Source organism: Citrus sinensis, chromosome 5, assembly GCF_022201045.2.
Source record: "Citrus sinensis cultivar Valencia sweet orange chromosome 5, DVS_A1.0, whole genome shotgun sequence".
NCBI classification, from domain to species: domain Eukaryota; kingdom Viridiplantae; phylum Streptophyta; class Magnoliopsida; order Sapindales; family Rutaceae; genus Citrus; species Citrus sinensis.
In genome coordinates, this window is record NC_068560.1 from 1,269,501 (window position 1) to 1,295,271 (window position 25,771).

The following is a 25,771-nucleotide window of genomic DNA, read 5'->3' on the forward strand; positions in this document are numbered from 1 at the left end:
CATACTGGCATTAAGATATAGTTATGTGAGATAATTGGTTGTTTATGGAGTAATCACAATTATTTGTCAGATGATATCAAAAAATTTAGCAGACTCATTTAGTAACTAAAGGCCTTGTAAGGGTTGGGACTTCCAGCACCATCTTAGTTATCACCAGTGATCAAGTCTAACCCAATACTTAAAACATTAAGATCTTAGATTCAATGAGTAGAAGACATGCATTATAATTTTTCAAGATACATTCTATGGTACATGTGGTTCATATGAAATGAAAAATAGTTAATTTATAAAATATATTATCATCAGAAGATTTATTTTCTTATTAAATTAATCACATAGATTCATTTGATTTTGAAAATGGTTACATGGATACTTAAAAGAAAAATGGTTACATACTTAACAAAGACATTAGACACCATTCAATGAACCAGAAGGTATTCTATGGGAAAACAGATACGCAAGGAACATCTTACACGTTAACCCAAATGATTGGCCTACTGCAGCTCAACTAATGGAGCATCCATTTGTAAAGAGGCCACTGCAAACTTCTAGGTAACTTCCTTCTCCTCATTATAACATCATACAGTCTTGAAAGCTTCTGATCATCCTTTTGGGTTTATTTATATCCTAGAGGTAGTCTAGCAGCGTCGCCAAATTAAACAATTAACTGCAACCTGTAGTTCTAGGTTTGATTTCTTGTTTGGATTTAATATCATGGACATACTGAAAAGAATTGTTAAATACATTTATAAAATATCCATTTGGGTTTGCAACTTCACTGTAAAGCTTATGGGGAGAGGAGCAAGATTCTGATGCATCCAGTGGCTGCCTTGGCGATCGCAATTCACAATATGAAGGGAATATGTAGTGAATTGAATGCTTTATAGTTCACTAGCAAGATGCTTAAGAACCAATTTCAACAGCCTTGATAATTCAATGATTAACAACAATTATAAATGAGATTTAACAAAGATCAAGACACAAGACTAATCCAGCAACAAGAAGCAATCACACAATCAAAACAAAGACAGATTTACGTGGTTCAATTGTGCAAGAGAGCACAATCTACATCCACGGGAGAAGTCACCAGAATGAGATTTATTGATGATTCCTGTGAATGTTACAGAGCTACAAAAAAGTTGATTAAAAAGAACAAGATGACAATTTCTCTCTCTTATAACTCTCTCTAGAATGCTCTTCGATTGATTATGAAGCTGCTCTGTTGATCAGCTTATATATTAGCTTGTATGAAACCCAGACTGCACAGATTGATGCCACCTGGATAACAGCTTCTTAACTAACTTGATTCCATCCTCACGTGCTTGCTCACACGCTTCACTTAAACCACAGCCAAAACGCCTGTCTCTTGCCGATTTGATCTTCAGTAAGTCACATGTTTAGCTCGTGGAAGTCTGGGCTTATTAGCATGCTGAAACGCTGCCGTTTAGCTAACCCAGGTTTTGAATTCATCATTTTAGTCCACAGAATAAACAAGTGCCTCTAGATGTTTTAAAGCAACTCCTTGCTGTTGATAACTGGACAAACCTTGAGAGATTCGCATTAGATCTGGCCACTTTGCTTTTTATACTGGTTTGCTTTGAGGTTAACCTACATGTTTACATGGTTGCTCTGTCGTTTGGTTCTATATCCATTAGGAATAATTCTTTTAGAGCTTGTGTTATCTGTTCTTTATTTTGTATGTGTCGTTTGTTTGCAGCTGTTGGTACAACGCTAAGCATCTTTTTGCTGTTGAATCTACCTGCAAGGCAATTCTTGGCACTGAAAACAGAGATGGAGGGTTCTTGGTGAGTATGCACTGGACACAACTGCTTATGGTGCAAAATCTGAGAAGCTGAGATGGTGCACACATTCTATCATTGCTTATGGACCCCCTGCAGACAGATCGGTGGCATTTAAATTGCTAGGTTTCCTTCCCTTCATGTGGGCTAGGTTTTTTCTGTTACGATTTTCCTTTCTGGGCAGAGTGCTTGGCATCAATTTAGTGTAAAGAACTCTTTTTCAGAAGTAAAAAAAAGCAGTATTTGTAAAATTTAAATGTTGCATTTTATGGCTCAAAGGTAAATTCTGTCAGCATATGTTTTATGCATACGCTGAGAATCTGTTCATATGACGAAGCAAATGAAATGTCAGCATCTTTGGCTTTTGTGAAAATGAAAATTGAGTAATAAAAAATGGTGCTTTTTTGAAAATAATAATTAAGAATGAAAATAGTGTTTTTAAAACAGTAATTTTAAAAATGGAAAGGAAAATGCGTTGGTAGCATTTTTTAAAATAAATTTTCTAAAACAGAAAAATGGAAAATGTAGAAATAGTAGTGAATTTCTACTATTTGGGATTGGTAGATGAAGAAAGGTGGAGAGATTTGGCCGCAACTGGGAACAAAAGATTGTTTTGTAAAATGCATCGTAAAATTAAATAAATTTAAATTTTTATAATATTTTTTATAACATGATAAATTAAGTGGATTATTAATAATTTTCTTAAAAATGAAATAGAAACCAAAAGGAATTTAAATTACATGATAAAAGGCTATTTTATAAGGGAAAGGTAAAGGGAATTTATTAAAATGTAGTTTCTCTAAACAACTCCTTGTTAGTCGCTAATAAGTTAATATTATTTTAATTAAATAAATATTTTTTTTTTAAAAAAATAAGTGATAATTAAAATGTTTCTCTTTCTTTTTTTAAATATAAAATATAAATTAAAAGGGAAGAAAATAACTCTATAAAATTAGAAAGAGAGAATCATTTCTTATTTAAATAATTTTAATTAAAATAATTTTTAAAAAAATTTAAATATTAATATAATTTATTAAATAAATAATAAAATTTTATTTAAAAAGCGAGTAACGACACATGGCAACATATACAATTTTCTACATGAGTGAGTGGGTCGCCCAAACGGCCACCAGGATAAGGAGAGTGATGTCCTCTTCAGTGTGTACGGACGCTTACTTGTCTTGGCTGGCCAGAAGGATAAATCAGTTTTTTAGGGAGAAAGGTCAAAAAATCCATACAGCTGAATGGGGGTAAAAATGGAGGAGTTATTGAATTTGAAAGCCTCGAGAAAATGGAGATCTGCCGGCAATGCAATTCGCTTCCTCACGAAACGCCGTAGAAGCTTCCGTAGGACCGCGGACCTCGACGCTGAGGCTAACAATCCCAAATTACCGGTCCATGTTCCCTTTTTGTTAGTTACTCATGATTCAAGTTAATTTAGGTTAGCTTGTTCATGTTATTTTCTCTAATTACTAATTAGTAGCAATCTAGTATTACTTATTTAGTTCTTTGCCCTAATAAGAACCATTCATATGAAGAAGCAAATGAAATATCAGCATCTTTTGCGTTTGAGAAAACGAAAATGGAGTGATAAAAAAATATTTTTTTTAAATAATAATTGAGAATGAATATAATGTTTTCAAAATCAGTAATTTTAAAAATGGAAAATGCGTTGGTGGCATTTTTAAATTAAAATGGAAAATGGAGAAATTGTAGTAAAATTTCTTACTACTATTTGGGATTGGTAGATGAAGAAAAGTGGAGAGATTTGGCCGCAATTGAAGTGTACAGATCCACTTGATTTGTGCGGGAATTTTTATAGGTGAAAAATTTCACTGTTGAGATAGATGCAGAGAATCTCTATTATTGAGATTGTGAGAAAATTTAGTATTGGTTTCTTTTTAAAGAATCTCCCGTGAAGGATCTTGTTGAGTTATGATAGAAAAGGTAAAAGAGGATTAGTGAATAAAAATTTAAAAAAAATGATTGAAAAAGAAGAAGGAATTTGCAGTCAATAAAACAAAAGAAAAAAGAATTTTTTTTTGTTATTTTTATTTTAGCGGTTTATGTCGGGTGTTTTATAAAATAGAAGAAAACAATAAATTAGTGTTCTCTGATTTTATCTGATAAGTGTTGGAAAACCTGATTTTTTTATTTTAAAAATTTCTTTTAAAAACTGGTGCACCAAACACGTTTTTTAGCCTTTTTTTGTGTTTTTGAAAGCAGAAAATTGTTTTGTAAAATACATCCAAATGCACCCTTAATTGTTATTATATTATCTGAATATTTTCCGTACACTTCCACCTCTGCCAGTTACAAACATATAGCGTATTCATGTTATTTTCCCTAATTACTAATTAGTAGCAATTTAGTATTACTTATTTAGTTCTTTGCCTAATTTCATTGAGGCTAATGGGGATCTTTAAAATCAACACTCAAGAATTTTAAATGCAGTGTGGACAGTAAAGATTAATAGTACAAACTGATTAAGAAATTGAATTTTCGGTACCGGACTAAAGGCTGTCTGTGTGTTACAGGAACAAGGTAGAGCTTCATCTGTTGTTGTGGAAGCCGTACTTCACTTTACTGAAAGTCTGGGTGAAGATGTGCCATCAAGTGAGTACATTGGGCCTGAGGCTGGCATCGAAGCTAGAAGATTTCACGAACCCGTTGATGATGTTGAATCCACCGTCAATGGCCATGATGTAAATTTAACTGTTCCTGCTTCTTTGATATTAGAAAATTGCTCATGTATCAAGGTAAGAAGTTTCTAAGTTTTGCATACAATTGGCCTCCAATTTCTAAGCTTAATATTTTTCACTTAATGAATGCCAATACAATTTCATTGATGGGAATGTATAATTGCATTCTTTGTATATTACAGATTTGTGAGTTACTTGGTAGATATGAGAAACGTGCACTTGCGATGTTTTATCTTGTGTTGGAAGCAGCATCATTTTTACTGGATATATTTGGGAAAAGTAAGAGGAGCATCCTTCTCGCTGCATTTCTATTGTCAGCATTTGGTTTCGCTATTACTATGAGTATGCCTACTTGTATCATGAGAAGAATCAGAGCTGCTGCAGCCAGAATGCATATTCAGAAGCTGCTACGTGTGGTGTTGGAAATTTCTTTCTCTGTGGTCCAGTTGATTGTTACGCTCATTTATTTTATTCTGGCGGAATTAGGTGTCAAGAACAGTTTTAATGCATCTGTTTTCCCACTAGTCTTTGCTATAGTTGCTGCTGTGTTTACTTTCAAATATGATGGGGAAGTTACTGATTTGCCAGGCCTCGACAATCCAGCTGCTGATAATCAGGTATGATTGTGGACATAATTGTAATCATCAAGCTGCACTTGGTGAATTCGCATAACTTATTACCTCTATGACTATGAATTCCTACAAATATAAAGAAACTACATTAGACGGTAAGCTTTTGCAATATTGTGGAAAGAAGGAAATACAAAGATTGTGAGATTGCATTGTGTCAGTCAATCATTTAGTCATATGAGGTCTCTAAAGGATTGCTCTAATAATTTGAATGTATAATGCTCGGGTGCCTCTGTAGATTTAGAAATCCTTTATGTATGGCCAAATGAGTACAGATATCAAATCTTTGTTAGTTTGCATCTTTTTAGGTGCCAAATACCAATCGCAATGAGGATCCGGAAGCAAACGGCAGCATGCCTATGTTGGCGGTAGTGACCAATGATGATTCTAAGAGACAAGGTCCATATGCTCGTAGGACTGATGGTCCATATGCTCGTAGGAGTCTGACAATTTGATTATTGTTTCATGGTTAGAGCCTAGAGGAGGCATTTGCTCCCATTTGTGCATTTGATTCAGATTCGAGTTGACTATAATTATAGATATCAATTTTGACCATAAAAGCACATTAATTGGGTCCATGTTTTAGCCATAGCTGTTACAATTAATTTCAATTACTTTGTAGTCCAGTTGGATAAATATCCGTAATTTGGATTATAACTAAATACATATGTATTATTTAGCTGAATAGCTTTTTATTTATAGAACTCGTTGAGGGGGTTAAACGATGGAGTTAAGTTATCTGAGATTCTTGAAATTCATGAAACTTGTATTATGCCAATTAGAAACTTTTAATGTGCTAATTAATTATTGATCGGCATGGTTAATCGTCTTGGGTAAATGTACACTACGTGAATCTTTTTTAAAAAGTGAGTTTATTATTATCATTATCATTATTATTATTATTATTATTTAACCTAATTGCAATAAATTTTCCTAGTATTTTATGTGCGGGTTTCAACTACAGAACCATCGCTTTCTACTTACAAATTTTACCAACAAAATTAGCGGCCCCCAGCCCCCCACAATGGAGAGATTTATATGTACCTCACATATTTCTCTAGTTATTAGTTATCAATTTCATGATTGTGTTATTTTCTTGAAAATTATCCTCAAAATAATTGTGTTCCACAGCATATCTCCTAAAGAAAAATAAGGGCGTCTTCTATTTTACCCATAATATACGGGAGATGTCGACGTAGTTTTATAGACTCATTTGATCTGAATAGTACATAAAGATCATAAGCCAGATATTTATATGTTATCAAGATAATATTAATGGCATGTATACATTCCGGATTGGGGAATCAAAATCATTGACAGCGCGTACATTGCAAAACAGAGGCGGGAATCGGAATCGTGGGATTCACCCAATTTGAGAATGAGGAATGAAAGATTGATTCTCGGGGGTTGAGAATCAATCTCTCATTTCCTAGTCAATCTCCCATTCCTAAACTATCCATTTTACCCCAATGAATTTTCATAATTCCCAAAATGCCCTTAATCAAGTTTTGTCATTTTTTCATTTCAGTCCCTATAAAATTATGAAATTACCCAAAACTTTTGTATTATTTGTAAATAAGTCCTCTAATAATAATAGTAGTAGTAGTAATAATATTATTATTAATTTTAATTTTAAATATTATTATTTATTATTATTACTATCATTAATGTCATTATTATTATTATTGACTTTATTATTTTAATTATTATTATTTTTATTAAAATCATCATTATTAAAATCTATTAATAATAGTAATATTATCATAAATAAGAAATTTATTATTATTGTTATTATTAATGATAAAAGTATTATAATCAATTCTTAACGTTAATAATAATTATGACAAAAGTTAATTAAGGACTTTTTAGTAATTTGTAATAATCTAATTCATTCCGATTATGATTTCAGGACATAGTAAACATTTTAATGGTAATAAAGTTTGTTTCGATTTTGATTCCTACAACTCAAGTAAATAACTAATTATAATTCCAATTCCTCATTCTGATTCCAGCGCATTTCGATTCCAACCCATTCCAATTCTCGTGTAGTAAATGCATCATAAGGGTGATTATGTATATAATTACTCATATTGAGAATCCATAAATGGTCTTGCATGCACTTAATTTCAAGGGCATTAATATTTTATATGTTATCATAATTAGGGGTGAGTAAGCCCAATCCAAACTAATGGACCCGATCTAGCCCAATCTAATTTTCTTAATTTTAATATAATTAGTTTTTTATCTTTCTTTATCAAACACTAGCCAATGAATGAAATTTTCATGTTATAATATATTTATATTTAATTTTAATAAGTTTTATATCTTTTTTATTTAATTTTTAATTTTAATTTAACATTCAAACTAACCTGATGATTTAAGGGTTAGATTGAACATGCTTATTTAATTGGGATAGATTGATTTTATCTCAATCTATTGAATAATGAGTTAGATTGAATATTCACAAATCTTATTCACCGTAACCCATGCCCATCCCTAATAATACTCCTAATAAGCACCCTATGGGTTTTCATTGAATAATGATCTATTAATCCACATCTACTTTGTGACTGGATTAGCGAGCCAAGCGATCTAGCCACTCCAGGACCAATACTTGACTCTAGGTTAATGGATCAACAATGGACTGAAAGAGTGAGACTATTGGCACCCCTCTAAATATCTCTCAACACCTCTTTTCTTTATTAACCCCATTAAAATATTTAACAATATTATAAAATTCTTTTAACACCCTTTTAATGACAAAAATACCCTTAGTTTAAATTTATTAATATAAACCCCGTTTTAATTTTTGACTGCTGATTGTGATTTTTTTTTTGAAAGCACCTTATTATGAATTTTGAAACAATTAATCATCTATTGAAAAAGAAAGAAAGAAAAGGAAAAAAAAAAGGAAAAGGGATCTTGCTCCAGAAACTTCTACTTTAATGTGGCAAATCATTGAAACACCACATGGCCAAAACTTTACTCTAATGCATGACAACTCATTGTAATTGATAATGACACCTCGCAAACACTTGGCTACCATGCGTGTAATTCTAAGGCCAAGTGCTAATTTGGTTTACTGATGAAGATGATGAGCACAAGCTTCTGAAAATGCAGAATCACGGATTCTTCGAAAGACTGCGAGCCTTTGTGGAGAAAGACAACTGGGGCACTGGAAAACATGTCGGTGGGAAAATAATTCTGATGTTCGTTCAGCTCGTCCTTTGCTTCATAATTACTTTCTTCTTTCTTAATTTCCCTCATGGGCCTCAGTTTCTTCCTGAAGCTTGTTGATGATGAGTTGCATATGCCGATAATTCCTCACCAGAAAATAAGATTAAAAAGTAACTTTCTTAATTTTTAAAATGCTGAATTTCAATTTCAGGTACTATTCATTTTATCTCTTAATCAAGTTATTTTTCATTTTTCTGCTGATATTTTAATATTTACAGTCAATTGTAGCATTACTTAAATCTATAGTATGTAGATCATAATTCATAAATTAGTTTGTAGTTGGAGTAAACTCGGAAATGTTAAAAAAATAATAATAAAAACAAAAAGAGTACAGACAAGTTGTCATCTTGAGTAACAATAAAATAAAAAATTCCAGCTTATACAAAGTCTTTCTTTAAAAATATGAAACGAATAAAATGACTATTAAAATGGTTCAAAATTTTCTAATACTGTCATTGACTAGCTAGATCAATTGTTTCTTGTGTGGTAACTTCAAACACCAAATCCTTAAAAGCAATTATATTAGTTTTGTATGGTGTTGCCCAGCCTTCTGCACATGGTTCATGATATTTGATCCAACTATTCGCAATAGGAGGAATAGGTGAAGCTGGAAGCATGAACACGTGGAAAAAAAAAAGCCATAAAAAAATTAGTCCAATAATTAAGATATTGCAGCATAATTTGAATTTCTAAACTTTTACATACCTCTATGAAATGATTTCTATTAACAAATCCAATAGCAATGATTTTACGCGAGGAGCGTGATAATGGAATAGATCTAAGTGGAAGGAATGTTAGATTCAGCACATCTGATATATGTAGTAATACCACATTATATTTAGAAGCAATAATATGACCAATTTCAGGCATGGTCATCCAATACTCTCTCCCTGGGTTATTCTCAAAGTATAAAAGTGAATGAAGTACCTCCTCTGCTCTACCAGCATATTCAAAGACTCTTTTATAATCATTAAAGTGACTTTGCAACTCAAAAACTAAGTCTTTCCTGACTTGTGCCCAGCTATCTTCACCAATACCTATTAGGTCAGCCACTGCCCGAAAACCACAATTACCATCTGCAACAACATCTCTAACACCACAAATATAAGGCCTCAAACCAAATGGAAATGAATCAATATAAGAAGCATGCTTTGGTGCTTTTGTTTGAGAAACACTCATTTTTCGTTGCCCTTTTGGTTTTTTTGTAGTTGTACTTGAAGACATAATGTTTGGAGAATGATTATCCTGTGCGGATACTACATACTCAAATCTTGATGGATCTCGGCGGGTAGATTTATCAAGCTTTTGGGAGGGTCGTCCTCGAGTCTTATCTTTAATAGTTGGCTCAATTAAAAAAGTTGAGGATGGATCAGTTAACTCTTTCAGTTTTCTTTTTATTTGCATTTTTCCGAAACCATCTGAATCTTCAAAACGCTTGATAATCATTTCCATTTTAGGGGTACAACTCAACTCTGCTGATTTTTCATAGCTGGTGCAGACAAGGTCTAATTTCCTTCAATGCGAATGTACAGAATCTAAAGGTATTGGTCGACCTTCACGCTTATACTCTCCAATTTCATGTGCACACGGTAGCCCATGAGTGTGTCGAACTACACAACCACATGCTGAAATATCTATACCAATTAAATCAGCTCTTTTTGACTCACTTAGTATCATATCTAATGCATTTCTAGCAACTAATCCCCTTAATTCTTTAAAAACTGAAGGTGTGAAACTATGTTGCACAGTAGTCAAACTCTTCTCAAATGATGCCTTAATTTCTGTATGTTGCAACTCTACCAAAGAATAAAGTTTTGTCCATAACGTTACAAAGTTTCCTTGGGATGAACATAGTTGCCTTTTTAATTTTGAATGTGCAGTCTCAGCCCTGAAAATAAACCAACAAAAATTAAAAAAATAAAAAGATATATAAAAAAATGGTGTTGAGTTTAGTTATAAAATCATTGAAAACTAAATATTGTTTACCTGTTGGTTGTCATATTTCCGAAATGCATAATAAAGTCTGTCCATGCTGCAATAAATTTTTCTTTATACTTATCAAGCCATGTTTGCTTTACATAGACAAGTGCTTTTGGATATCTAGCATAATCACTCTAAAACATACTCAAGTGTTGTATGTACTCTTGCTCAGTGGCTGAGAACACCAGTACATTCCAGCTGCTGTTGAAGGCTTCCCATCTTTCATTAGTCTCAAATAGCTTCTTACAATTAGCTAACACATTTCTTGAAATATGCCATCTACAAAGTAAATTAGTTGCACTTGGAAATATCTTTTCAATGGCATTCATCAGAGCTAATTCTCTGTCTGTCACAATCATAGTTGGTAATATATCATCTTGCATAATGGTTTTCAATCTTTCTAATGCCCAAATATAGTTATCTTCTCGCTCGGACTCAAGATATGCAAAACCAACATTAAATGTCATTGCAGTCGATGTGACACCAACTATTTCCAACAACGAAAACTTATACTTATTGACTTTATAAGTGCAGTCCATTATCAGAACACTTGGAAAAGCTTTTAACAAATCAAAAGTAAGAGGATGTGCCCAAAATATGTCTTTCACACAATTTGTATCATCATCACTCCGATGCCACTCAATGTAATTATGATCATGCAATTTACTCATAAGCTGTTGCATTTGTGACCGTCCGCCCAATTCGCGAACCTTATATTTATACCGAGCATTATAAATTGTCTTCATTGTTGTAACATTAAATGTATCCCTAGTCTTTAAAGTATGTAATATCTCTTTTGGCCGAACATTATTTTTAGACAAATCAACCAATATACTAACCTCTTCATTAGTAAGTCTACCTGCAAATGAGTGGCCCTCAAGATATTGTGCAGAATGATGGTTATGCAATCCACAGATTACTTTTAACATCCAATCTTGATTATTCGCCAACATTTGACCCTTTAATAAAAATGGACAGCCACACTTTTTTGTTCCAATTGCATTCGGTCTTTTCTTCTTTTCCAAGTCGTTGTTCTGCTTACACATGCTGGTACTTCTTTTCGGATATGCACCACTTCTTTCACAAGCAAAAATTATCCTTGGTCTCCTTCCAATCACATTCACGTCAGATCTTTTAATAACAATCACAAGTCCATTTTTTTTCCCAACATCATGCGTCCATCGAATCAACTCTTCTCTACTGGTGAAAACCTATGAATAAGACAATAATATATTAGTTAATGATACAAAGAAAAGAGAATATATGTATGAAAATTTATTTAGTGTTTTACCTCTTCAGTAGTGAATGCAGCAGTGTAATCCATAACATCTACTTTATTATCAAGAATGGCAACTATGGTAGAACTTTCCTCCTTCACAATCATTGTAAGATATTACATAAGTTAATACAAGACACAAAACTCGAATAATAGCAATTTATTCAGCAATAATCAACCAAACAATTAACATTTGTTAAGGGGATATTTGTTGAACATTGTTCAACGCTCTCCTTGTCATTATAATTCTAAAACAATAAATTAATAGCAAACTTACTTTTTTATTATCATCCTCATCTGTTTGCATGAATACTTTGCCCTAAATTTGAAACTCTTAGATTAGGGTTTAAGAAAGAAAAGAGAGTTTATACCGTATGCCGTATAAAGAATTTAAAACTCTTAAACAAAAATATGCCGTATAAGAAATTTTTAAGGGAAAAAATTATTTGATTTTGAGTAGGGGTTTAATTAGAAATTGTCTTATTATGTAATTTTAATAAAGGTTGTAATTGTAAAATAACTAAAGGGGTGTTAAGAGGTATTTAGGGGGGTGCCAATAATCCCACTCGGACTGAAATTATCAATCAATCGGACTGAAATTATCAATCAAGACACAGAACTTCCATCTAGCCCAAACCAATACTTATGTGAAACAATTGGTCATTGATGGAGTAATCGACTTTGTGACATCATGCCAAAAAGAAAAATTAGTTGACCCTTTTACTGTGTAAGGGATGCGACCTCTAGCATCATCTTTTCACCAGTGACCGAGAATCAACACAATGAACATCAAGGTCTTGGATTCAGTGAGTAGAAGGCAAACATTATAATTAATTATTTTAGATATGTTCTATGGTATGTATGTGCTTCACAAAAAAAAAAAAAATAGTTAAGTTATGAAATATATTCTCACTTAAAGATATGTGACAAATTTCTTAAAAATTCATAGGAGTTTAGATCATAAGAAGATTTTATTTTCTAAATTCATTTGATTTTTGAAACGGTTACATGGATAATTAAAAAAAAGTGTCACATTTAAATGGACACCATTTAATGAACTAAAAGAGTTTGTATGACAAAATAGGTAAGTAAGGAACATCTTATACTGTGGAACCAAATTTTAATTATATAGGATTGATATACATAGAAAAATTCGTTTCACAACTTTAATTGCCTTAAACTGGGTCCATACATTTATCTAATTTCAGCTTTCACATTATAATTAAAGCTAAATAAATTTTTCTAACGTGTAGGATATTAACAAAGTGAAGACTTAAAGAAAGCCTCAACATTGACACTTACACTTCTTATGATTGGTATGATCCATGTCGTCCTAAAACAGAATCATGGAGGACAGAAGGAGGAGGAAATATTGATTACTGCTTATGGGACGGCGTTCAACGTAATGAGAACACTGGTCATGTCATCAAGCTTGACCGTTCAAATAGCTGCCTCCAAGGTTCTATCAACTCTAGCAGCGGTCTTTTTGACCTTGTAATTCTTGAGTGGCTTTATCTTTCTTTTAATAATTAACTTCAATTCTTCTAAATTAATCCTACAAAAAATCATCAACCTATCGAGCTTATCATATCTAGACCTCTTTGATTCTTCATTTTCTGGTCAAATAACGTCAAAAATATTAAAGCTCTCATATTAAAGCTCTCGCCAATTTGTTGTCCCTTGAATTATAAGGAAATTTATATCTTGCACTCTCGAGAAGCCATGTATGGAAATCTATTTGAGAATTGTTAACCATCCTAAAAGAACTTGATCTTAGTGCTGTGAATGTGACAATTGATTCTTCAATACTCATAACTTGGCAAATCTATCTTATTTGACATTTTTATCTCTTTCAAACTGCATGCCAGTTGCAGATCATCAATTGAAGGTGTGGCCAAGCCAGTTACTAGTATTCTTAACAAGAGCTTCGAGATAAGGCACATGTGGTGTTGTTAGTACAGAGCCAAGGCATCTCCTTGTCGTCGAATCTACCATGCAACGAGGCAATTCTTTCATCGAAAACAGTGTTGATTCCTAGCTTCTAGGTGAATATTTACTATGCACTACTGCTCGTGGTACAAAATCTAAGAAATTTAGATGGTGCACATATTCTTTCGTCACTTATCGAACCCCTGCAAACAGATTATTGACATTTAAATTGTTGGGTTTCCTTGCCATCTTGTGGGGTAAGTTTTTTCAGTTAAAATTTAATTTCCATTTTTTTCTTTTCTTGAGCAAAGTGGTTGGCGTTAAAAATTTTTTTTTTTTCCTTGAAAAGTATAAATCGATCCGTAGTTGTGAAGTTTAAGTGTTTATGAGAATTTGTTCATATGAAGCAAATAAAGTATAAATTTGTCATTAAATGCTAATGCTTTGCGGTCTTGACATTCTTAAACAGCTTTGGCTTTTGGTAAACTTAAAAATGAGCCAAAAAAAGTTCATTATATTAATTAGGTCACTCCATAATGCCGTAATTAAAATTACGGTAAATATATTCAATGTTAAACATAAATAATGTAATTTAAACGTAAGATATATAAATTTAACATAAAATTTATAAATCAACATTAAGTGTAAAACAAAACATTACCTATATAAATAGAATATAAGACTTATAAATAAAATGTAAAATAAGTAAATTAACAAGTAAACTTCTAATTTAATTTAATTCTAAAAATTAATTCATTTCAATCCGACTTTTTTAAAATAGCCCTCATTCTTTTAATTTAAATTAGGACACTCTTTTAGACTTTTGAGGACAATTTTAAAAAAAGAAAAACTACTATGATGGAACATGTGTCCTAAATCAATTGGCCAACACCATCACATTAGCATATGATATGGATGTGTTGGCATCTGGAGGAGTATATTTTATGAAAATTCGTGTGGGACAGAAGATGAAGAAAACTAATAATCCTCTCTCATTCATTCTTAACAGCTGAATAAAAAAACACATTGAAATATTTTTCAACTCGGAAGGATTTCAATGTGGTGCATCCATGGAGATCTGTGCAATCATCGGAGGAAGCCTGAAATGATGGAGATCTGACTATGCTATCGTAGAAGGTTCCGTATGGTCGCCAATCTCGCGAACCATGCCCAGCCCAGTGATAACAAGTTCAAAATTACAAGTCCTATTTTACTCGCTACTTTCATGTCTTTGTTATTTTTTCTTTGTTGAAATAGTTTTTGTTTTGAATAGAGTGTTAGTTCTACTCTCATATTTTCGTGGACTATAAAATGGTAGGCTTGCAAAATTTAGATAAAATGTTCTCATCCAGATGGTGTGACTTATACGGTCATGTGATGATTAGCTATTAAGCCTTGTCAATTCTCATATGAATGATGATTTTATATTGTTTGTGTAATAGTATCACTATCCTTTTGTTAAATTGTTGTAATGGAGAGAGTTTCAGTACCTTAAGAATTTAAATGTAGTGTGAACTGGATCTGGATTTATAAATGGTACGTTTTGACATTGAATTTATTATTCTCAACTCAAGGTTGTCCATTGTGTTATAGGAAAAAAGTAAGATTGCACTTTTTGTTTTTCCCAACTCAAGGCACTTAAAGAAATGAAGATAAAGCTGTTTTGTTTGCAGAAAATATTAGAGAATATTCCAGATCTTTTTTTTTAATTGCTTAACAACAATTTTACAATTAAATTAAATTCATGTATGATGCTTAAGCATCATTATTATAACTAATTCATAACTAACTAAAATGATTAATGCATGCTAAACTTCATCATATGTACGTAACAAATTGTAACAGACTTTAACAACTTATGTTGAGCTAGCAGCTGAGCTGTCACTTTGATTTCAACCATTTGATGTCATTGTTAGCCTATATGGCTATAAATATTGATTTTGATGATAACAAACCACATGTGTTAGTTAAACAAAGATTTATGAATTATGTTTTTATAATAAAAAAAATGATTTTATGGAATTAAAGTTGTGGACTAAAATGAAAGAATTTTATAATCCTTGATTTTAATAAATGTTGTTTTCAATTTCGGATTTGGACCTATTTAAAATTATTTAAATATTTTGGGTCATTCTATAATTTTAAAAATTTTTGAGATTGACAAAATATTATTTAGAAATTCTGAAATTGGACTTATTTGAAAATTTTCATAACATTTTAGGCCATAATATAATTTTATAAAGTTTTGAGGCTAAACTGTAATTTTAGAAAATATTTCACTGTAGTAGTTGCTGTCGCAAGCGGTTAACCGGATATGATAAGCAGCTATCCGAATTCTGGGTGATAAGCTTCTGGAGTATAAATGACTATCCGGATTTCGTAAGCGGCATACCGGATGTTTTGAAATTCAAATTTTTACTGTAATGGTAACAAAAAGCGACTAACCAGATTCTGAAATCAGCAAGCTGGTTATCATCAGAAAATACATAACGGCTAGTTTTTGGGCTCAAACTATATAAACTCAAATTCAATTCATTTTCAAGCACTCTAGCAAGAAAAAATAAAAAGCACACGAGATATCTTAAGCTCTCAATTCGTAAATCATAAAACATTGAATCATCTCTTGTTTTTCATTTTGAATATCTACTCTTTGAGAGAATTTTGTTGTAATTTTTATTTCCTCATAAATTTGTGAGTGTGTGAGACACTTGAGTGAAGAGATTAGGAGATAATCTCTTTGTTGTAAAGGTTCATTGACACCTTGAAGTCAATTGTAAACATTTGAAGCCTTGGAAGGCTTGGATAGTGAAATCCTCAAGCTTGGATTGCTTGGAGGCGTGGACGTAGGCGGGGATTGTCGAACCACGTAAAAATTCGTGTGTTTGTTTCTCTTCTCTCTTACTCATTTGTTATTGTGCTTTTATTGAATTTATTACTTTCAAATTTATTAAGGCGTTAGATTGGATTGTTGTGTGGTTTTGTTAGGATAATTTTTAAAATACCAATTCACCCACCCCCCCTCTTGGATTGCACACTTGTATTTCAAACATCAGCTCCTCCTCCTCCTCCTCCTCCTTCTTCTCTATACAGCGAGCTTACTTATAGTCCTCCTCAAACTCAAGGGACAGGGATGAACATTAAGTTTGGCTCTTAAGTAGTTAACTATATGAATGAAAGAGAATATTCCAAATCTTTTTTTTATTGCTTAACAACAAATATCTGCAACTTGTTATGCACTTGGTACATAATGAATGCTAAGCTCTCCTACAAGAACTTTATTGCGGATAAAATGGATATCAATTTCAATATGCTTTATCCTTGAATGATAAACATGGTTCCTAGCTAGCTTAGTTGTACTAATATTGTCACACCAAATTGTAGGTCTTTCTATGCAACACATTCCAATCTCAGTGAATAAGAACAGTAGCTAAATCAATTCTGCACTAGATGATGCCAAGGCTCTATATTCACTTTTTGTACTTGATCGATCTATGACAGACTGCTTCTTAGAAGACCATGATATCATATTGTTGCCTAGATAGATGCAATATGCACTCTTTGATTTCTTGTCATCCAAATCACATGTCCAATCAGTATCTGTAAGCTAGTAAACTTCAAATTGTCTTCTTTGATGAACTTCAAGCCAAAGTCTTGAGTGGCCTTCAAATATATTAAAACCCTTTTAGAAGCCATGAGATGTTATAATGTAGGTGACTAAGCTTATTAACCGCAAATGCAATTTCAACCCTTGTTAAAATCAGATATTGCATTCCCTAACAATGCTTTTGTAGTTTGTTGGATCTTTAAGAAAATAAGTAAGTTTTCCTTGAACAACTTTCTGCAATTTCAAGTCTACCCTTATAGTCAATCATATCAACCCTGGCCAATAAATCCTTAATATACTTTCTCTGTGATAAGTACATGTAACCTATATCATACAATACTTCAATCCCAAGAAAATAAGATAGGATTCTAAGATCTTTTAAAGAAAAGCTTTACTAAATGTAGCTGCAAAGCTTTCTAATTCTACACTGCTAGTTCTTATAATCAAGATATCATCAATATAGAGAAGAACAAGGATTATAAAGGTTTGACTCCTTCTTAAAAACATAGATGTATTAGAACTAGTGTAGATAAATGCTCAGTGCAGCAAGCAACTTTTAAGTTTATTATACCAAGCTCTAGGAGCTAAGTTGATTCCATATAGAGTTTTATGCAATTTATACATAAAATCGGGCTTTGTACTGTCAATGAAGCCTTTTGGTTCTGACATATAGAACTCCTCTGTCAATTATCTATTGATAAATGTATTGTTGACATCAACTTGCCTTATTTTCCACTTATTTATTACTACTAAACTTAAAACTACTCTAACAGTGTTTGGTTTCACCTGTGGACTAAAAATTTCAAAGTAATTCACCCCTGCAACTTGTTAAAAATCTTTAGCAACTAGCCAAACTTTATATTTAGCCACACTTATATCAATGTTGTGTTTAACTTTATACATCCATTTATTGCCAACAACCTTAAGCCTGTCGATAGGCTAAAGACCATATGCCATTATAAATCAAAGCATCATACTCATCTTGCATAGCTTTGATCTATTTGGAATCAATTAAAGCTTCCTAAACTAAATTTGGTTCTTTGTGAGCAAGGACAACTGTATAGACTTTAGCTTTAAAGATACTTGATTTTCTTCTAGTGGTCATAGGATGGATGTTGGAGTTTATATGAGGTGGAGAGTGTGGCGATGATGAATCATTATCAGAAGCAGATAATGGCTGATGTGAGGTTTGAATAGGAGCAGAATTTGGCTAATATGTGTTTCGAGATGAAGAAGTAGAGAAGGTAATTTGCTGTGAATGTTGATCAGCTGCTTGTTGTGCAAGAATATCTAAGTGAGTTGAAATGCTACTGTCAGAACTTGCAGAGTTAGGATGAATGGTGCTGTTATTGGTAAAGTGGAGAGTGACATATTTTTTAAGGAGAAAATGAATATTATAAAGAAGAAGTAGATTTAGTTGAACTACGGAAAATAAATTGCAGTGGAATAAGGAATTGTAAATTTATAAAAAATGAAATGTCTTGCTATATAAAGTTGACTTGAAGGATGTAAACACTTATACCCTTATGTGATGGATTGTAACCAAGAAAAGTACACTTGGTAGAGTGATAATTAAATTTTGTTTATTATTGTCTCTCAAATAAGGATAATAAGTACAACTAAAACACTTGAGTATGTCATAGTTAGTTTTTGTTGGAATATTTTCTCACATAGAGATAAAAGGTTGAGAACAACAGAGGGCAATCTATTGATAAGATAGACAACTATATGGAAATCATCCCACTAAAACTTGAAGGGTAATTGAGATTGAGCCAATAAAGTGAGTCCCATTTCAACAATGTATCTATGTTTCCTTTAAACCAATCTATTTTGATGATGTGTGTGTGGACATGAGTGTCCGAATATGATATCAGATTGATTCAAAAATCAGTAAAAGATCTTAATGATTGTTTGAAACTAATTTTAAAAGATCTTAATGATTGTTTGAAACTAATTTAAACTTGCATTTTAAAAAGTTTAAAGACATCTAGAGCTTCTAACTTGAGCTTTAAAGGATAAATCTAGGTGTATCTAGTGAAATCTTCAACAAGACTAATATAATAGTGATAACCATCTTTAGAAAAGGTAGGTAAGGGAACTTAAAAGTCTGTGTGAATCAGCTCTAGAACTTTAGAAGTTTTAGTTGCAGTTGATGGAAAATGAAGTTTATGAACCCTGTCCGTTTGACAAACTTCACAAGTATATTGTAGTGCTTGTTGTATTTGATTTCCAGAAAATAAGCAAACTTAACATTTTTTTAGAATATGCTTCAAAATATATTAATTTGGATAGCCAAGTCTAGTATGAAATAAAGTAATTTTATTCACTAACGTTTTATAAGGAGAAGTAGTAGATTGATAACAAGACTTCAAATCTGCATTATTAACATCAGTAACAAAATTGAAATGACAACAAGACCACACTGGCAATGGCTTATTTGAAATGATATGAGAAAGAAAGGATGATGGTGATGACTTAAATGATGAAGACAGTTTGAGTAACAACCTGAGTAAACTTTTCTCTGCAATGCCTTTTAAAAGCACTTCCCCTTTTAGAGAATCCTTCATATCACAGATGTTTCCAAGAAATTCAACAGACAAATTATTATCATATGTAAGTTTGGAAATGCTTAATAAATTTTTGGTAATGGGAGGAACAAGTAGAATATCGTTCAGTGCTATATGTGGATGTATTTGTTTAATAGTTGAGCTTTTAAAAGTAAAAAGATGCATCACCAGTATGAGTTATAGCAAACCCTGTCCATTTCTAATGATAAGGTGATATAGCCCACTAAACTACTCTCTGATATGCATATTGGCCATGTTATTTGTTAAGGATGAGTTGCTCCACTGTGAAGATACCACTCATCATCAGCAAGCTTTCAAAGTTAGCAAGATAAGCAGCTCCAGTTGCAGAGAATGTTTCAGGTGACTAGAAAGGCAAGGAATTCATATTAGATAACTAGTAGCTGGAACCACTCGTAGCATAAAAGTCATGAAAATATGGTGCGATTTAAGCATATGGCTCAAAGCTAGCCCTATAGGCAGACTTAGATCTTCTTCCTCTACCAAAGTGTCTTGATTGAGGTATATAATTTTCAATGTACTTATGCCAACAAGCATTAGTTTTATGACTAGATTTATGACAAATCTGACATCCAAGAATGCTTTCATCAAATCCATCTCTATTAGGTATGAAACTTTGACCATGAGATATATTGAAAGTAGGTCTGGAATGTGATGCTGACTTGTGAAATTGCATCTTTAGTGAGTGTCCTCTGCCAAAGTTATTACCATCAAAGGGAAAGCCTTTGGGATATGTATGATAAAACAATCCTCTTCCAGAATTATGATTAATTCTTGTTTCCATTATGAAAATGTCCCTAGTATCTCCTATAACCAAAGCCTCCTCTTTTACCATTACCTCTAATTGGAGGATAGTTAGAGTTCACCATTCTATAATCGGCATTAAATATTGATTTAGCATTTTGATTTTATTGTAATATAGCCTTATGCATAAAAAACAATGCATATGCATCATATTATGTCACTTTATTAGCAATAATAATAAAGCAAGATCCAAATATCCAGGCCTCAGTCCATTCAAAACTCGCATTAATAGATCTCTGTCTGATACAGGACTACTAGCACATGCAAGTTTATCGACAAGTATTGTGAATTTCAAGCAATATTCTTCAATAGATATGGAATTTTTTCTAAGAACATTCATCTCATAACAAAATTGCATTATCTTAGCTTCGAATTGAGCTCCAAATTGCTTCTAAATAGACTTCCATACATCATATAAATTATTACAATTAAAAACAGAGCTCAAAATACATTCATTGATGGATGATAAAAGCCAGCCAAGAAGAATTTAATCTTGAGTTCTTCAATTGATGTAAGCTGGATTATCAACCTTCTGCACCAATCCATCGGCTACAGTGTGAAAGATCTATTGTTCTAGTACAATTTGATCACTAGATATGAATCTTCAAGTTGATTCCCTCTAATTGAAGTAAGAACCTACTTTCTTTAGAGTAAGAAATTGAATCGATCAAGCTTAACTCGACCGCTAAATGAAAAAGAGATATGTGAATTTTGATTCGTTTGTATTAAATTTTGATTTGATGTTGTACTACTTGAGCTAGCCATTATTGGCTCCGATACCATGAAAGAAATGAAGATGAAGTGTTTGGTTGCTAAGAAAATATTAGAGAATGTTCCAGATCTTCTCATTTTTATTGCTTAACAACAAATGTTACAATTACATGTAAATTATATACGATGCTTAAGCATCATTATTGTAAAGTATGAGAAAAAAGTATAATGGGCAGAATAATTTTCATTGATATTTGATTGAGTATATATACATGCTAGGATCCCTATAATTAAGCTATGCAATCAAAGTCTACTGTAATTTAGGAATACATATAGAAAGATATATTTATAGCTCAATATAATGAATAAATGGATTCTACTTTCCAATACTCCCCCTCAAGTTGGAGAGTGAATGTCCAACACTCCCAACTTGGGAACCATAGGCATGAAAACTTCTTTTCCCAAAGCTTTGGTCAGTACATCAACAAGCTGATTTGCGGAACTTACAAATTTCGTTATCACACAATCTTCTTGTAACTTGTCTCTTATATAATGACAATCCATCTCTATGTGCCTTGTGCGTTCATGAAAAACTGGATTAACTGCTATATGTAATACAGCCTTATTGTCACAATATAGCAATGCAACATCTTGATGTAAAATCCCAAAATCTCTAAGTAACTAACAAAGCCATGTCAATTCACAATAAGCTCTAGTCAATGCACGATACTCTGCTTCGGCTGAGGAAAGGGAGACGTTTTCTGGCGCTTCGATCTCCACAAAATCAACGAAGGGCCTAAGAACACACAATACCCTGTAGTAGATCTTCTTGTAAGGGGGCATCCTGCCCAATTCGAGTCACAGTATGCTCGCAACCAAAGATCACTAATTAATAAGAAGAAGAAGCCTTGGCCAGGAGCAGATTTTAAATAGCGTACAACCCGTAAGGCTGCCTCCCAATGATCCTTCCAGGGTTGGTGCATAAATCTGCTCAATATATGGACAACGTACGTGATATCGGGCCTCGAAACTGTGAGATATATTAATCTTCCAACTAATCGCCTATATCGCCATGGATATTTAAGTGGCTCACTTTATCAGACAACTTTAAGCCACGTTCCATGGGAGTATCAATGGGAGCTGCCCCTAATAACCCTGCATCCTTAATAAGTTCCAATGCATACTTTCTATGAGAAATAAAAATGCCCTTCCTAGATGCAGAAATCTCAATACCAAGGAAATACTTCAAGTCTCTTAGATTTTTAAGGTGAAATTGATTATGCAAGAATTTTGATATCGGCTGTACTCACAGGATCATTCCCAGTGATTAAAATGTCGTCAACATCTATCAAAAGGGCAATAAAGGACTTGCCTTGCTTCCTAGTGAACAGAGAGTAGTCAGCTTTTGATTGTACAAATCCAGCTGAACGTATGGCCTCGGAGAATTTAGCAAACCATTGACGAGAGGCATGTTTCAACCCATATAATGACTTGTGGAGGCGACAAACCAAGTGTTCCTCCCCCTGTCACCGAAGCCCTAGCGGCAGAGACATGTAGATTTCTTCTTGGAGGTCACCATAAAGAAAGGCATTATTGACGTCGAGTTGATGAAGAGACAAACCACGGGCAGCAACTAACGCCAATAAGCAACGAACATAAATTATTTTTGCTGTCGGAGAAAAAGTATCCTGGTAGTCAACTCCCTCTAATTGAGTGAAACCCTTGGCTACAAGCCGCGCCTTATACCGTTCAATAGACCCATCAGACTTATGTTTGATTTGTAAACCCAACGACAACCAATTGGAGTTTTACTAGCCAGAAGAGAGGTAAGAGACCAAGTACCATTTTTCTGTAGTGCCTGCAATTCAGAACGCATTACTGCTTGCAACTCAGGGAGAACGACAGCTTCTGAATAAGACCTGGGTTCTGTGAGATTATTGATTTGAGCAATAAAGGACTAATAAGCAGGCTTATATCGGTGATATGAAATATAATTAGCCAGTGGATATTGTGTACCTTTGGTCGGACTTGGAATTAAGGAGGCCGATTGGTCGGAGTAAACATGCGAGCAGACGTAGTCGTGGAGCTTGACCGGTGGACCGGTGTTGCGGCTGGAGCGACGAAGTTCAGGTACGGGTTCGGGTTCGGGTTCGGGTGCTTGTGATGCAGCAGGTTCAGGGAATGAAAGAAGGTGGGTCAGTTAAGACTAGTAAGGCAACAAGTTTAGGACGGTAGGAATAAGTGCGAAGGACAGCTTAGGGAGGGGAAGATGGTGGTTCTACCACGGGAGGAGAAGAGGAAATTTGATCGGGAGAATTGGGAGAGAGTTGGGATGAGGGAATGGGGCTTGGTGGAATTACGTGAGAGTTGAATGATGAGTCAAAGGAAGAAGGAATTAAAGGAATTGGGTTTGATTGATGGGCTGTCAAGGGAAGAGAAAATTTGGGTTGGACGGATGAGTAAGGAAAAATGGTTTTGTGGAATTTGACATCCCGGCTGGTAAAAATCTCTTTAGTTGATAAATTAAATAATTTGTAGCCCTTTTGAGCAATGGGATAACCGATGAATATGGATGGTATGGCATGAGAGTCGAATTTGTGAGAAGTGTGAACATTAGTGGCATAGGTCAAACACCCAAAAACACGAAGATGGAAAAAGGAAGGTGGTTTTGAATAGAAAAGTTCGTAAGGAGTTTTGAAAGAAATAACCGGAGAAGGTAACCTATTGATGATGTGTACAACAGTGAGTGCACATTCGCCCCAAAATTGGGTTGGTAGGTGTGCTTGGAATTTTAATACTCGGGCTACTTGTAAGATATGGCGATGTTTGCGTTCCACAACCCTGTTTTGTTGAGGAGTGTAAACGCATGAAGTTTGGAAAACAACACCATGATCTTGAAAGAAAGATCGGAGTGAGATAAATTCTCCATCATTGTCACTTCGAAATGTTTTAATACGACGATCAAATTGAGTGAAAACATGGTTGAAAAAGCGTTTTAAAAGAGATTGTGTTTCGTTTTTGTGTCGCATAAAACAAATCCATGTGAAACGAGTATAATCATCAACAATAGTGTGGAAATAATAAGCTCCGGTAAGGGAAGGGTGTTGATAACGACCCCAAATATCATAATGAATTATTTCAAAAGGTTTTGTAGAAGAAATAACACTATGATTGAAAGGAAAACGACTTTGCTTAGCCAACGGACATACGGGGCAAGCATTATTAGACTGAACAAAAAAATTCAAAAAGTTCTTGGCAATAAAACTTAAACGAGAAGGTGATATATGACCTAAGCGATTATGCTAGAGGTCGGTGGATGAGATGGTGAGATTGCAGGCTGGTCGATTTTTTGGTGAGGAAGGTTTTGTCACAGATTGCTTCGTCGCTAATGCCACAAAAAAATATAGCCCATCTCGTTGTTTACCCAAACCAATCTTCCTCCTAATAGCCAGATCCTGTAAAATACACTAAGACGGGAAAAACGTCACTGAACAACCCAAACCTCTTGTCAAGCGACTAACTGACATCAAATCAACTTTAAATGTAGGCACGGATAACACATTATGTAGATAATAGACGGAATTGAGAGGTAAAGAACCTTTTTGCAACAATATTTGCTCTTTCTCCACTAGGCAACAACACGGGCGGTAACGAGCAATTGTTATCTTTATGCAATAAATTAAATGATGAAGTAATATGATCTGTCGCCCCGCTATCAATAATCCAATTTCGGGAAACAATCTTAGACAAACCTAGCTTTGTTACCGTATTTGCTTTGGAGTGAGAACCTTCATTTTGATTATTCAGGAGTGACAAAAGTTGCTTAAGTTGAGCATCGGATATTGTAAGTGAGCCTTCATTTGTGTTTGAGCCCTCTCCAACTTAATTAGCCACAGAAATACCTTTATGCCGATTTGAATTTTGGCCTGAGTTTATTTTAGCTTTAGGATGGCCTGGTGGGTATCCATGCAGCTTATAACATTTCTGGATCCAATGGCCAAAATTTCCACATTGGTCACAAAAAGGCCTACCTCTCTTAGAGCCAGATCGACGCCGATCTCCATCTTGAGGTCCTGCAAGTTCCGGCGCTTGAGAGTATGTTCGATCGCGAGAATCTGGGAACCCATGAGAGCGAGTTTGTTAAGTTTTTCCTGTTGCTGAAGGAGTCGGCTTGCTATGTACAGCCATGGCAGCAGCGCTGCTGCTTGAATCAGTGTTCGTATGCACTGAACTAAGGAGGCACTGTTTCTCTTCTTGGGAGATTGAAGAGTAGGCTTGGCGAATAGAAGGCAAATGATTCATGAGCAGGATTTGACCTCGAATTGCACTATAAGTTTCGTTTAGACCCATTAGAAACTGCATCAATTTCTGTCGATCGGCTTGTGCTATGTCTGAATGTGTTGCCAATTCATCCCATAAACTTTTCAACTTAGTGTAGTAAGCTGACACAGAGAGTTGGTCTTGTCAAAGAGAAGCAATATCTCGTTGTATCTCGAAGATGCGAGTTGCATTGCC

At 33.7% G+C, this 25,771-nt stretch overlaps 2 protein-coding genes and 2 long non-coding RNA genes across 10 annotated transcripts in view; all 4 read left to right on the forward strand.

Moving 5' to 3' along the window:
• LOC102611261 (auxin response factor 1-like) overlaps positions 1-25,771 on the forward strand; it is a 57,790-nt gene that overhangs the window by 23,931 nt on the left and 8,088 nt on the right. The gene's annotated exons all lie outside the window — the stretch shown is intronic.
• On the forward strand, positions 468-15,012 carry LOC127902687 (uncharacterized). The gene is made up of 2 exons (XR_008055125.1): positions 468-552; positions 14,562-15,012. It is a non-coding gene; the product is annotated as an uncharacterized LOC127902687 (long non-coding RNA).
• Positions 2,913-5,792, forward strand: LOC102613425 (uncharacterized). 2 transcript variants are annotated; one of them, XM_006470084.4, is made up of 4 exons: positions 2,913-3,193; positions 4,337-4,558; positions 4,684-5,118; positions 5,439-5,792. In XM_006470084.4, exons 1-4 carry the CDS (start codon positions 3,044-3,046, stop codon positions 5,583-5,585), a joined length of 954 nt encoding a protein of 317 aa, XP_006470147.1. In that variant the 5' UTR covers positions 2,913-3,043; the 3' UTR covers positions 5,586-5,792. The 2 variants fall into 2 exon arrangements, with proteins under 2 accessions (XP_006470147.1, XP_006470148.1); XM_006470085.4 differs by having other exon boundaries at positions 5,424-5,562.
• On the forward strand, positions 8,131-10,216 carry LOC127902686 (uncharacterized). Its single transcript, XR_008055124.1, has 3 exons — positions 8,131-8,477; positions 9,576-9,724; positions 9,825-10,216. It is a non-coding gene; the product is annotated as an uncharacterized LOC127902686 (long non-coding RNA).